At 38.2% G+C, this 14,130-nt stretch overlaps 1 protein-coding gene across 2 annotated transcripts in view; it reads right to left on the bottom strand.

Moving 5' to 3' along the window:
- acadvl (acyl-CoA dehydrogenase very long chain) overlaps positions 1–13,569 on the bottom strand; it is a 21,543-nt gene extending 7,974 nt beyond the window's left edge. Inside the window, exons 1-12 of one of the 2 annotated variants that reach the window (XM_077499625.1) lie at positions 10,259–10,379; positions 9,941–10,031; positions 9,756–9,819; positions 9,250–9,321; positions 9,083–9,155; positions 8,938–9,002; positions 8,728–8,862; positions 5,300–5,444; positions 5,096–5,225; positions 4,019–4,144; positions 3,676–3,874; positions 3,428–3,532 (exon numbers count right to left, since the gene is read on the bottom strand). In XM_077499625.1, coding sequence (XP_077355751.1) covers positions 3,428–3,532; positions 3,676–3,874; positions 4,019–4,144; positions 5,096–5,225; positions 5,300–5,444; positions 8,728–8,862; positions 8,938–9,002; positions 9,083–9,155; positions 9,250–9,321; positions 9,756–9,819; positions 9,941–10,014 — 1,188 coding nt within the window. In that variant the 5' untranslated portion in view covers positions 10,015–10,031; positions 10,259–10,379. Of the gene's footprint in view, positions 1–3,427; positions 3,533–3,675; positions 3,875–4,018; positions 4,145–5,095; positions 5,226–5,299; positions 5,445–8,727; positions 8,863–8,937; positions 9,003–9,082; positions 9,156–9,249; positions 9,322–9,755; positions 9,820–9,940; positions 10,032–10,258; positions 10,380–13,550 lie in introns of those variants that run through there. The other variant, XM_077499626.1, reaches the window with a different exon arrangement.
- Positions 13,570–14,130: the final 561 nt, after the last annotated feature.

The following is a 14,130-nucleotide window of genomic DNA, read 5'->3' as shown; positions in this document are numbered from 1 at the left end:
GACGCAGCCATTCAGCTACTAGCTAACGGCACTTGTTAGCTGACTTCTCCTGCAGTCATGATGGCAAGCGCGGACAGACACAGCAATGGTGCTTCAAGCCGCTCCCGCTTCTCTCGTCACCAGTTTGGAAACATTTTGCGTTCCCGGTGAGTTATGTCGACAACGTTCACGTTGTCGATAAAAAGACCACAGTTGCAAGATATGCTATGTGCGCGTACTGTACTCGGCCACGGTGTTACGCCCGGCTCGTCAAGGGGAAGGGAAGTAACACAATAACAGAAAATATAGAGTAGATAAACACGGGTCGACTTTAACATCTGAGTAGTTTTAATTGAAATTTCAGGCAGGGGTTTGACAAGGGAGTGAAAGTGGAAGGTGAACAAATAATAACCGCATTTGACAGAACTGACAGAACGGAGGAGAAACAACAATAACCAATAGGGGTATAATACACGGATACACAATAGCGTCGCGCTGGCACAGTCGTCCAATCGGAGTGTCGCGCTGGCACAGTCGTCCAATCGGAGTGTCGCGCTGGCACAGTCCTCCAATCAGAGTGTCGCGCTGGCGCATTCAAACTGAAGTACCATTATACGGGCACCAGCCGACACAAACACACACATACATACTAGGGGAGCGGAGCCGGCGGCGGGCCCGAGCCGTCAGCCGTAACAACGGGAAACACGACAAACATAACGGGACATTTACGCAGGAATCACAAAGATTTAGATTTATCAAATTCAACTAGAAGTGGGAAAACAACGGTCCAACCAACTATTTCATCCTCATTTACAGTGAAACTTCCACACACTTCAGCTCGCGCGAAACGCCAGATCCATAGGTCTATTTATAGCAGCAGACCTGCAGCCTTGGAAAACGCTGGATTCAAACATTTAATTAGTGTACTTGAACCACGCTACAGTATGCCCAGCAACTGTAAATGTTGGGATATAGTTTGTTCAGGCTGTATTTGTTCCATGACTTTGGATACAGTATATTTTTTGTTGTTGTTGCACATTGCACATTATTTTAAGAGGAACGCACAGCACACTGTTGTAATCAAAAACAGTCAATAGATGGCAGGCACCCACTGTGACTTTTTGTTTTTGTTTTTTTATTTTTTATTTTACACTTCAGTAAGAACAAGACGGTTAACTTTATATTGTAAATAAATTCTTTGAATTTGATCATTCCTGCCTAATGTCAATTATCATATATTACATAAATTTACACAAAAATAATATGGAAATTGCATCACCTATATGTAGCCGATCTTTTGAAATAAGATTTACTGTACAATGAATAGAACCAATGATCATAGACTAGCCTTAGCCTACAGAAGCATATGCCTCTGTGTTATAAAGTGGGGGAGCGGAAAAAAAAAAAAAAAAAAATCGAAAAAAAAATCGAATCGTGACCCCAAAATCGAAATTTAAATCGAATCGTGGAGTTGGCGAATCGTGACACCCCTAATATATACACACACACATATATATATGCACACACACATATATATATGCACACACACACACATATATATATATATATATATATATATATATATATATATATATATATATATATATATATATATATACACACATATATATATATGCACACACACATATATATATGCACACACATATATATATGCACACACATATATATATATGCACACACATATATATATGCACACACATATATATATATGCACACACATATATATATATGCACACACATATATATATATATATATATATATATATATATATATATATATATATATATATATATATATATATATACACACACATATATATATATGCACACATACATATATATATGCACACACACATATATATATGCATATATATATATATATATATATATATATATATATATATATATATATATATATATATATATATATATATATATATATAAAATCAAAATCAAAACTTGATAGTGACCGACGCCGGGCAAGAACGAGAGTGAACATTGGTTTGACATTTCAGCGGTGGAGAGAGTTGAGATCGGACTTGGATTACAAAAGTGATTCACAGCTGGCTTTCTTTCTACTCCAAAAGGTAAGAAGCGAGTATCTTGACATTTAGAAGAAAATGTGTTGTTTTCAAATAGCAGTAACCTCAAGATCGATCACTTCTCGGTCGTAACTATTGGGGTGAAAGTGAGGTGGACGGCAACATTTAGCGTGAAAGGGGCGGCAAAGTTGAATGTAATAGAACAGAATGACTTTATGAAGAACAGACGTTCCATTCCGCGGCGTTTCAATCAGGCTAAATGTTGCCTTATTTTCCTCCGTGAAAACAGCCTATTGTAGCTACATTATGCTAACGGAATGTGAACGGTACTACTGAATGGCGATAACATTCATGGCCGTATCACACTAAGTAGTGAATGGGTCTATATGTTTTTCACAATCGTCAATTTCCATAAATGACAGCCCACCTTTCGGCTAATGCACAATGACGCTAGCCTGGGGGCGACATACACTGACTAGAATCAGGTTGACGTCCGTCGAGCGGGGTGACTACAATATGTAACTGCATATTAACATCGGAATGAGGTCCAATTAATTGACGTAATTTGCACATCGTTTTGGAGTACAGCACACTGGACTTCGACCGACTAAAGCAATATGATCTGCACGTCCTGTGGACATCAATTGTTTAGTGGGGCTCGAGAGTCTCATCCCGTGAAGTGGCCAGCTTTGTATAACATTATAAAACTTCTTACCTCTGAAAACAGTTTAATTGGATATGAAGAGCCCAGTCTTCAGGACTGAGGTCGTGCACGTACGAGTGCGTGCAGCGTGTACGAGCGTGCAGTTTGTTTTCGGCCACAGGTGGCAGTAGCGATTTGAAATTTTAAATCTTCCATATAGCTGCTTTAACTAAAAATAACAAAAAAAATCAAAAAAATTCAAAAAACAATTTCGTTATCGAAATAAAATATAAACGAAAATGCTTTCTAAAAAAACAAACACTAACTGAAACTACATTATATGTTTACTAAACTATAATTATAGGAAAAATGTCCTTCGTTTTCATCTCTGTTAATTTCATGCGTGAGCCTTTGGGGATGATTTTAAATGTCATTTATTTTGATATAAACCAGAAGTGACATCATCTAGCAGCAACCAATAGGAAAGCACCTTCAGATGACGTCGCTTCCATGTTGTTTTTTTAAATATTGAGCACAAGTAATACACATTTCTTTTAAAAACTAAAACATTTATTAAATAACTAAAACTAATTTTAAAAAAAGTAACCGAACCACCCTGAAAACTAATTAAAACCAACTACATAAAAAAAAAAAAAAAAAAACTCAAAACGAAATCAAAACTAACTAAAATGAAAAATTCCAAAACTATAATAATAACCCTGGTGCTGAACGTTGTACCCACCTCTGTGACATACTGCAGCATGGCCATGCGGGCCAACTTCTCCTGGATGGCTCCGTAGGTGTGGATCTTGTTGCCAAACTGGGTCCTGTTGGCTGCATGGTCCACCTGACGACCGGAAGGGGGAGAGAGAAGAAAAAAAAAAAAAAAAACGTGACAGTTACTGCAACACGGAGACACAGACCACAAAACAAAAAAAAATTACGCTCTAAAACTTGTGGTGCCAAGTTGGCAACGTTAAAGAAAGTCACCGCTTTGCCGATGGCTCCTTTCATGGTGCCGGAGAGAGCGGCGGCCATGCCGAATCGGCCGTTGTTGAGGATGTTCATGGCCACCTTGAAGCCACCTCCAACCCCGCCCAGCACGCAGTCGGCCGGCACGCGGACGTTGTCGAAGTAAACCTCTGCCGTGTTGGACGCTTTGATGCCCATCTTCTTCTCTGGCGGACCGCTGGCATTTGGAAAGAAACGTCAATCTCCAGTAAATGGCATAATAATAACAATAATAATAATAATAATAATAATAATAATAATGATCATCATCATCATCATCATCATCATCATCATAATAATAATAAGAAAGGGCTCTTCTCACTGTGTGACTCCACCAAAGCTTTTCTCCACAACAAACGCTGTGATCTTGTCCTTCATCTCTCCCGTCTTGGGATCTTTCATTGGCGTCTTGGCAAACACGGTGAAGATCTCGGCCACGCCGCCATTACTGGAAAGGAGCACACAGGTGATCGCATTCACAATGCTTGCCCTATTTGTGCTGCAATATCGAGTTGAATTGATTGATGGGAATCGGTGTCCCAACTGCATTATTTGCAATGGTAGCCCAGCATGACAGAGCTAGCTAGCAAAACTAAAAGACATAAAGTTACGTTTCTTCAATGAAAAATTGGTTTCTTTTTGTACCATCACTGAAACACAACATTAAAACTGGTGCCTTCTTCACGGAGGGTAGTTTAGTGCATTATTTTTTTTTAAACAAATATAAAAGTCTTCTTAACAGAGACCACTTTCTGTCAACAAATTTGAGTCACTATTGTCATGCAACATGTCAGTCAGTTACATAGTCAATTGTTTCATTTTATGTGACATTGTGTAACATTCCAAAAGTAAATAAATAATATGATTTAAACATTAAATTCAATGAAATCAATATTAATATTCCTCAGAAATTGTGTGCTTCAAAAAGTCGAAACACATAATGTGTTTTCAAATGTTAAAATTGAAGATATAATACACATTTTTCATGGGAAACGAATACAAAAGTGAGTCAGTTGCTGGACAGATAAAATGTCTTCGACAAGTAAATGAGTCTTCTTCGCCCTGAAGACTTGCGTCCATTTCCCCGCCACTCTTATGAGGTGCTCCCCCTAGTGGCACGCCAAGTAAGTCAATAAGTCAATGAACAATGGATCGTGACTGTATATTAACTATAAATATCGCCATACTTGTGTAGATGTATCTATAATCTATCGGGAGACAAAAGTTCACGATTTATCGCAATATTGATATATCGTCACACTCCTAGTAACAACCAATCATGGTTCAGTTTATTTATTTATTTATTTATTTATTAATTATTATTATTATTTTTTTTCAATAAAGAAGGGTTGACATTAAATAACTCTGTATGTGGTAAATGCTTGTTGTTTGGTCTCACCTTATCCAGATTTTGCTTCCATTGAGGGTAAAATACTTTCCGCAGGGGGACTGCACAGCCGTGGTTTTGATGGAAGCAGCATCAGAACCGCTGGCGGGTTCAGTCAGGCAAAAGGCAGCAATGTGCTCACCTGGACATAACAAACAAGTCACACAAGTCACTTGTCTCGCCTGTCCTTCATGACATACGAAAAAGCGCTGTTACCTGACGCAAGTTTGGGCAGGTATTTCTCTTTTTGTGCCGGATTGCCAAAAAGCAAAATGCCCTTGAAGCCAATCGACTGGTGGGCGCCGAGCATGATGCCAACGCCGAGATCGTGAGTGCCGACGATCTCCACCAGCCGGGCATACTGAAATGAGAAACGGACGAGGTTGTCGCTGATTGTGAAAAAAATGCGTTCACGCTGCTTTCATACCAAGGGTTGTCACGATAACGACAATATTGTGATATCGCGATATTAAAACTGCCACAATATATCGTCATGTCACAATAATAAAAGTAGCACTTTTTTACAGTTTAATTTTCCCAAGGCAAGTTTTGGCCCTTCCATGTTTAAAATTTATGCGAATGGTCAGATGAAGGGGATCGTAATATGCTTGTGAATTGAGTCGATATGTGGAGGAACTCATTGTGTGCGTGCATTAGCAAGTAAGTGCCTTAATATTAAAGGGATACAGTGGAACCTCTACTTACGAACGTCTCTTCATACGAAATTTTCGAGTTACGAAACGCCCCAACGGGAAAATATGGCCTCTTGTTACGAAAGAAATTTCTAGATACGAAAGGTAAAAATACATTACCGAACGCAACATACTTTCGGCTATGGCTATTTCCTACCATAGGTAGGAGCGTAAATACTAGATCGGTGTTTGTGCATCGTTCTGGCATCCCATTGGCTAAGAGGAACCTTCTACCATAGGTATGAGCGTATACTAGATCGGTGTTTGTGCATGTTTCTGGCATCTCATTGGCTAAGAGGAACCTCTACCATAGGTATCTATGAGCGTATACTAAATCGGTGTCTATACAGCGTCCTCATCATTCATCCCGCGGCCCATTAGGTGTTCCGATAGTTTTTTGTAAATGTATGAACTAACGGCCAAAGAATTTGTGCAAAAATTCAAACAATTGGTGATTGATGAAGGCACAGTAAGTTTTTAATTGCGACGAGACGGGCCTTTTAAAAAACATAAAACAAAAAAAAGATGCCTCGCCATACCGGAAGTTTCCATGAAGTTTCAGAATTTGTTTAAAAGAATCGCCCAGAAAAAGTGTTCACCAGTCGGGCGTTTGCTCACTAAGATGATGTTTGCATTGGACATTAACGAAGGATTGTTTAAAAAAAACAAACAAACAAACAAAAAACATCCATGGATCAGTTCTTTACAAAACACCAGGCAAAAAAAAAAAAAAAAAAAGGAGAGGAGAACATGAACCAGAGGGCAAAAAAACGATGAGGACAGCAGTTAAAAAGGTAAATGACCATCATTTTTATTCTTTACTCTATTCTTTGTTATTTACATTATGCACAACTCTCATTTATTGTGCAATAATCTAATTGTAACATGTATTTGTTACACGTTTTGATGCATTTTTATGCTTTATAAAACATTTATGTCTGAAATTTGGGAGGCTTGGAACGGATTAGGGCATTTACATGGAAAATGCGTCTCTACTTACAAAATTTTCTACTTAAGAACTTTCTTCCAGAACCAATTAATTTCGTAAGTAGAGGTACCACTGTACTTACTTATTTAGCCCATTATAGCAATAAAAAGCTAATATTTTGTCTTAAATTAGATACTTTCATTATTTTTCACGTACAATTAGTAACTTTAAAAACACATCTTGCAACTTGCTGTCGATTGTAAATGACATCACAAGGGCTCAGGTAACCAATCACAGATCACATGTTTTCTCGGTTTGGTCATGTGACTTTCACAAGCTGAACTGTGATTGGTTACCTGATCCCTTGTGATGTCATTTTCAGTCGACAGGGAGTTGCAAAATGTGTTTTTAAAAGGTACTAATTGTACATCAAAAATAAGGAAAATCTAAACTTTATTATAGGCAAAATATTCATGTTTGACTGCCAAAAATGGCTAAATAAGTTAAGTATCCCTTGAAAAATAAAATCAATCTCGATTTTATCACGATTTTTTTTTACATATATTTCTAGTAGTGCTGTCAAACAATTAAAATTTTTAATCTGATTAATCACACTTTTTAATTTTGATTAATCACAATTAATCAGCTAAATTACTTGCGTAATATAAAATACAAAATACCGTAAAATTTTTACATTAATGCATTTTATTATCTGAATGTCATTTGCAAACATTGATTAAATGCATGTACGCAATTGCATCCATGCGTGTATTGCTCAAAACGTAACAGCATCATATCAATTGGGTGCAATTCAGCAATTATATTGCAAAGAACTCGCTAAATACTGATGAAAACTTGGTAACAGCAACATATCAACTGGGTGCAATTCAGCAATTATGAATTAATTAAGTACAAATTATTTTGTTTTATCTAAAGTCTCGTTGGGGTGTTTTTTAAAGCGGAATTTACCACCGAGCACACCAACTGGAGTCACCCCGCTCGTTTTGGAACAACAGGCATAGGAAATGCCGTGCATTGACCTAATCACTGACCTGCGCAGCCTTCAATGTAACCATCCGCGGTTACGTTCAAGGCTCAAGTGCGGTCAAAAAAAATAGTGCGATTAATCTGCGTTAATACGTGATTAATGCGACAATTTTCTATGATTAATTAATCTATTAACGCTTTAACTTTGACAGCCCTAATTTCTAGACTAATTATACGTTTCTGAACATTTTTGTAAAATTTAAAACATATTTAAAATTTATATAAAACCCTAAAAGAAAAAAAAAACAGACATTTTAAGCCACCTTAGCTTTCTGAACAGCTTTTAATTGAAATAGTGCAATTTTTATCAAATAGTGCAATGAATGTAAACATAAATGGTAATGAACAGCAACACACGGCACTTTTCGGGTACACGTCAGCAGCTGTGGTCGATATTCTCCCAGACTGCAGGAGGCAGTAACGAGTGCCAACGGTGTATGAACAGCGCTTAACACCAAAATAAAAGTTGAAAATGTTTTTTCCTCAATAAACTATCGCAAAAACAGTTTGGGATGAGTTAACAAAGTAAATAAATGACAGAATTGGAAAGTAGAAAACACTGTTTACGACGACAGCGTTTACTCGTCGGCGACTCCGCGTAGTTGACAAATAGTCGTAGGTGCGTGTGTGGGCAATGTGGACAGAGGGACGGGGATGCTGAAATTGCGTCATTTCGCATGCAGACCGCACGGATGCATCAAGCAGAAACCAAGCTTGAGCCCGCATAAAGTTGAACTGTTTACAATGTGCACTACAGTCCATTTTGACCATCTTTCAGCTTTATGAGATCATCAACACATTAAAGTCCTTAACGATCTAATATCGTCACATCGCCCACCCCTACAATATTGTAACCTTTTTTTATATCACCAACCTCGCCACAATATCGTGAAAATTATCGTATCATGAAATTCATAATATCGTATCGTGATGTTTGGATATCGTTACATCCCTATTTCATAGCAAAGCGGACGGACCTGCGTGTTGGTGAGGCCCAGGCCGCCCAGGTCGGCCGGCACCTGCAGGCCGAAGGCGCCCATCTCTTTCAAGCCCTCCATCGTATGGTCCTCCACTTTCTCCAGCGCATCATTTTTGGCCGGATCGTTCACCTCCTGCAAACAGGGAATGAGTCATGAGGGGAACAAGAGAAATAAAACAACAGCGAGCCAGACCAGTTTGAAATTTACCTCAAAAAACTTGCCCACAGGCGGCACAAGCTCTCGGAGGAACTGCTCCTGCTCTTCATTCAAGACTGAACACACAAGAGAAATTGCTCATCAAAACTTCTGTTTGTAAATGTAAAATAACATCTGGGTGAAATGTTTGGTTTACCGGAAGGGTAGGGAAACACTTGAGATGTGGCAATCTGCCCCTTGAAAATGTTGACAGCAAACGATTTGGACTCCTACGGGATATTATTAAACCAGATCAGTCAACAGTAGCAGTTCAACACACGATCCATACCTGCATTACAACATTTTGTTTGGGAAGCAACATACTGTTGCACTCGTCATCTTCTCCACCACAGCGGTGGCATCCGTTCCGACTGCTGCTGGCTTCTCCAACACAGCCTGCAGTAAGAGGGAATATTCCTCAAGTCCATCAAGGTTAGCTTCAATAAACATCTTATCATAATGCCTGACATTATTTTCTACATTGTATTTTTGCATTAAAGTGACCCAAATGTCATGTCGTCTTCTGGCATCAAGAAAATGGTGGCTTTATGTGGCAAACCTCAAATAGGTGAAAGTTTAGTGCAAGGACACATGAAGGTAACCTCAATCTCAACGTGTGATATAACTACTTCCTGTTTGGGTGCTGGTCAGGACAGCTACAGTGACCAGTGAACTTTCACCTACTTACTCTGGAATGGAGTGGTTGTGTTATATCACCATCAGTATCAAAGCGTTGGGCCAAAACTGATGTGTAAGGTTCACAAGTAATAAGATATTCAAAAAAATGACGCATTAATTAGTGACATAATGCATTCTATTGTTTGACATACCTGTGTAGCTTGACTAGCATAGAGGCGTGTGTTGTTCACGGCCACGACAGCCTGGCGTTGAACCCTGAATTGCATGAACAGGTTGTTGTTTTTTTGTTTGGTATTTAAATGTTATTAAAACACAGAGGATGAATATACATTTCAAGAATATATTTACGGTAAGTCTCGATTAATGCTTTACAAACCCAGTGAGTTCCGGTGCAAGCCGTAGAATTGCACCACAAAGCGCAGAAGACTGGCCCACTTTCAGAAGCAGCATTATTTTTGTTCCGTGAACTAAATAAGGTAAATGTCAAAAAGAAAGACGACAAAGAGAGATCGGTAAAACAACAAAACAGCTTGAAAAGCTTTGGTTAAGCGTTAGCATTAGCATCACGTTTACGCCGGCTGCCAAACGTTACGTCACGATTGACCTAACTAGACGAGAGTTCTGTTTTGAGTAGTTCTGTACTTAATGCACAATTAAATTATACTATATTATACATTTATATTATATCACATACCCGTGTCGGATATAATCAACGCCGAAGCAGACAAGACTTGGAAAAGTGGCACTATTTTTTTTTTCCCTCCTCCCCTTGACCGGGTTACCCGGAAAAACGACTGGCTCGTCGCGGTGGCTCATGGGACATGTATTTTTAAGGTCATTCCTGTATATTTGTGACCCGATTCGTGACAATTAAAGATTCCCCCATTGTTATTGTACAAATATTGCAATTTGCTGATTATGTTATTGCAAAACCTGTTTCAAATAGCAATCTGATCATTTTTTAACCGAAAATTAATTTTAAATTAATTAAAGAAATGAACATAAAACGTACATCAAATTCCACATTCACCTGGCCCTCAACTGACTCATAGCACCATATAAATTCAAGTGGAAACTTTAAAAAAAAAATATGGTGCAATTATCCCTCTGCCTTGTATAGCCTATACATTAAAATACATACAAGCTGCAGTAAATTAAACAACAACAACAACGATGTAAAATTGTTCCACAAACCGAACCTCTTTTAAACTGAAGCTGTTATGGAGCCACAACACTGTCAATAAGATTTGGTATTGGAAAAAAAAAATGTCATTGTGGAAAAAGCTGCATCCTCCTATTTAAAATATGTGGTGGCTTTAGGTTTCTTTAAAGTTGTGATTTTAAGTGTTCTAGGTTACCTATTAAGTTGTAAAAGTTTGACATTTATGGATATAAAGTCACAGTTACATATGACAAAGTATTTTCAATGTTGTACCATGGTGGGGACGACAAAATATGTGATAAATAAAATAGTGATTGGAAGATGTTACTTCCTTTGACGAGCCCCAAAGGTAATTTGTGTATCTTTTTTCACTTCTTCATAGATGTTTATATGACTTTTGACAGCAAATACAAGCACCTGTGACCTGCGCCAGTGTTCACACAAGACTCCCTTCTGCCAAGTCAATCAGCAAACGTTACATAACAAGCAAGCTCGTGGTCCCCTTATGGCGCCAATCAACACGCTGAGCCTCAGAAGCCGGCGTAAAAAATGTATCTTGTGGACTTGAAGTCACCGCACACCGACATATTTTTGTTAAAATAATAAAATACATACATACATTAAAAAAAACAACACTCTCATTTTGCCTTCAGTTTGTTGTTGGACCTTTGAACTTTGAGAAGTAGTTTAAAAAAAAAAGAAGAAGTGTCGTATTTGAAATGAAAATATGTTGTTGGCGCCGGTGGTGCTACTGGTGGCCTGTTGGCTTGTTATGTCGATGCAAAAGAAAAATGTCACATGGCCGCCACAAATACTCAGCGGCAGACGGATCAATCTGACCCAATAATAAGCTCATTTACGTAACTCTTACCACACTTGGCACTTCCTGTATGTGCGCTTTAATGGATAACCGTGTTCTTGCTCAGGTCTCACAAGCTACACGTCCGCCCGCATTTCATCGAGGGGTGGGAACCTCTTGGGTACCTCACGATACGACGATACAAGGCTGACGATAACAATTGTCTCACGATATGACAATAGCGCGATTATCGATATATCTGTCAGGTCATAAATCCACGATCAACTACGATAAAACTACTCGAGACATAAACTGATGTTTTTTTCAATGAGAAAATCGTTTCTTTTTGTACCATCACTGAAACGCAATATTAACCTTCTTCACACTGAGTACTTTAGTGTATTTTTTTTCAACAAATACAAATGTCTTCTTAACAGACACAAACTTTCTGTCAACAAAGTTGTGTCTTTCTTTTAAACACGCATGTCATTCCAACATGTCAAGTCAGTTACATCGTCAATTGTTTCATTTTATAAACTGTGATACCATTTTTTTTTTGTGTAACATTGCAAAAGTTAATAAATAAATAAAATGACTTAAAAATTAAATCAATATTAATTTTCCTCAGAAACTGTGCCTCAAAAAGTTAAAACATAAAATGTGTTTTCAAATGTTAAAACTGAAGATATAATACACATTTTTTTTCAGAGAAACGTATGCAAAACTGAGCCAAATTGCTGGACAGATAAATGTCTTACACAAGTAAATGTAAATGCTGCCTTCATGTGGTATCGTAATTATGGTAAATAGCACATGTCGAATAGAAAATTGCACATAAACACCCCCTCGTCATATTTTCAACTGGACAACTGGGAATTTATTTTGATACCCGAGTTTCCGAGTTGAGAGAACTTTTCAAGTTTCAACATGGCAGAGAGCGCAGAAGGATTATTGAATGGCAAGAAATATTAAAGGGATACTTTACTTATTTAGCAATTTTTGGCAGTCAAACATATAATATCTTTCCGAAAATAAATTAGATATTTTCATTATTTTTCATGTACAATTAGTACCTTTAAAAAGACATTTTGCAACTTGCCGTCAACTAAAAATGACATCACAAGGCCTCAGGTAACCAATCACAGCTCAGCTTGTGAATGTCACATGACCAAACCTAGAAAACAGGTGAGCTGTGATTGGTTACCTGCGCCCTTGTGATGCCATTTTCAGTCAACGGCAAGTTGCAAAATGTGTTTGTACGTGAAAAATAATGAAAGTATCAAATTAATTAGAGACAAAATAATAACGTTTTATTGCTATTATGGGATAAATAAGTGACATATCCTTTAATACGTATAAGGGCGTTAATGTCCGCTAGCACAGCAAGCTGTTTTAAATCTACACAATTACGTAGCATACACAATTTTGCTATAACAACAAAATCACATGAACCGAACTTAGTCGTAATTAGGAGTTTACGAGTGGTAACGTCCATCTTTGCCAAAACGTGTGAAGGCAGGGTGAGCTGATGAGTCTTTTTCTCCTAAAGACTTACGTCCATTTCCCTGCACTCTTATGAGACGCTCCTCCTAGTGGCCCGTCAAGTGATTGGTCAATAAGTCATGAACAATGGAGCCGTTGTAGTGGCTGTATATTAACTACAAAATATCGCCATTCTTGTGTAGGTGTATCGATAATCTATCGGGATGCAAAGTATCACGATTGATCGCGATATCGATAAATCGTCACACTCAGGCCACATTTCGTAAACAATCCATGTCACCGTGTCACTCGCTCCCTGGCCTGACAACGGACAATTCTGACCTTATGACGCAAGTCAAAATGACACTCTTTATTCCGTGAAAGGTCATTGAAAAAGAATTGTGACTTTAGGTGGTTATAATATGATTTGCATGGATTTACTGGGATTTGAAAACGTGATGAAATGTCATTTGACTACAATATCAATCTGCCTGCTTTGCGAGTCACGGGCAAAACGCAATACAATACGCCATTTGTTCTCACCGTGTTCAAGGGAGTGTTGCCGTTGCCAAAAAAACTGCCCACACTACTCCTGTCAGGCTAACGTAGCCCCGTGGACGCAACGAGACCTCGTGAGTCGCGAGGGTGTCTGTCTCATGAGGTCTCCTATATCATCGATTGGCTTTGCACATTTCTGTTTGACGACATGGAATGCGATGACCGACCTGGTTCACATGTTTCTTTGAAAGAAAAAAAAAGAAGCTGTTTTGAACTTGAATGACCTTTTGTTTTGTTTGTTTAGCTTTGTTTTATCTCGGCCCCCTGTCCCTTTTTTTTATCCCACTGAAACTTTATTGATGACTCCTATATAGTATCGATCAACATATAGTACCGTAAAGGTCAAGGTGTGTACACTCCTGCCATGTTGACGTTGTCTTCTGTTATGACTGAAACTGCAGCTTGTCCAAGAGGACAGCCTGTCTGGGAGATAACAAGTGGGAACAGTCAAGGTTGACTTTGTGGAACCAGTAAAGATTTTTATTTGTCTTTTATGACTTTTTGGATTTGAAGCCAACAAACACCACAAACACTGTACACAGGGTGAAAAGTACAAAGTGACATA

This window comes from Festucalex cinctus, chromosome 16 (assembly GCF_051991245.1).
Source record: "Festucalex cinctus isolate MCC-2025b chromosome 16, RoL_Fcin_1.0, whole genome shotgun sequence".
Lineage (NCBI taxonomy): Eukaryota > Metazoa > Chordata > Actinopteri > Syngnathiformes > Syngnathidae > Festucalex > Festucalex cinctus.
The sequence above is the reverse complement of the archived record's forward strand: the minus strand, read 5'-3'. Positions and strand labels throughout refer to the sequence as shown.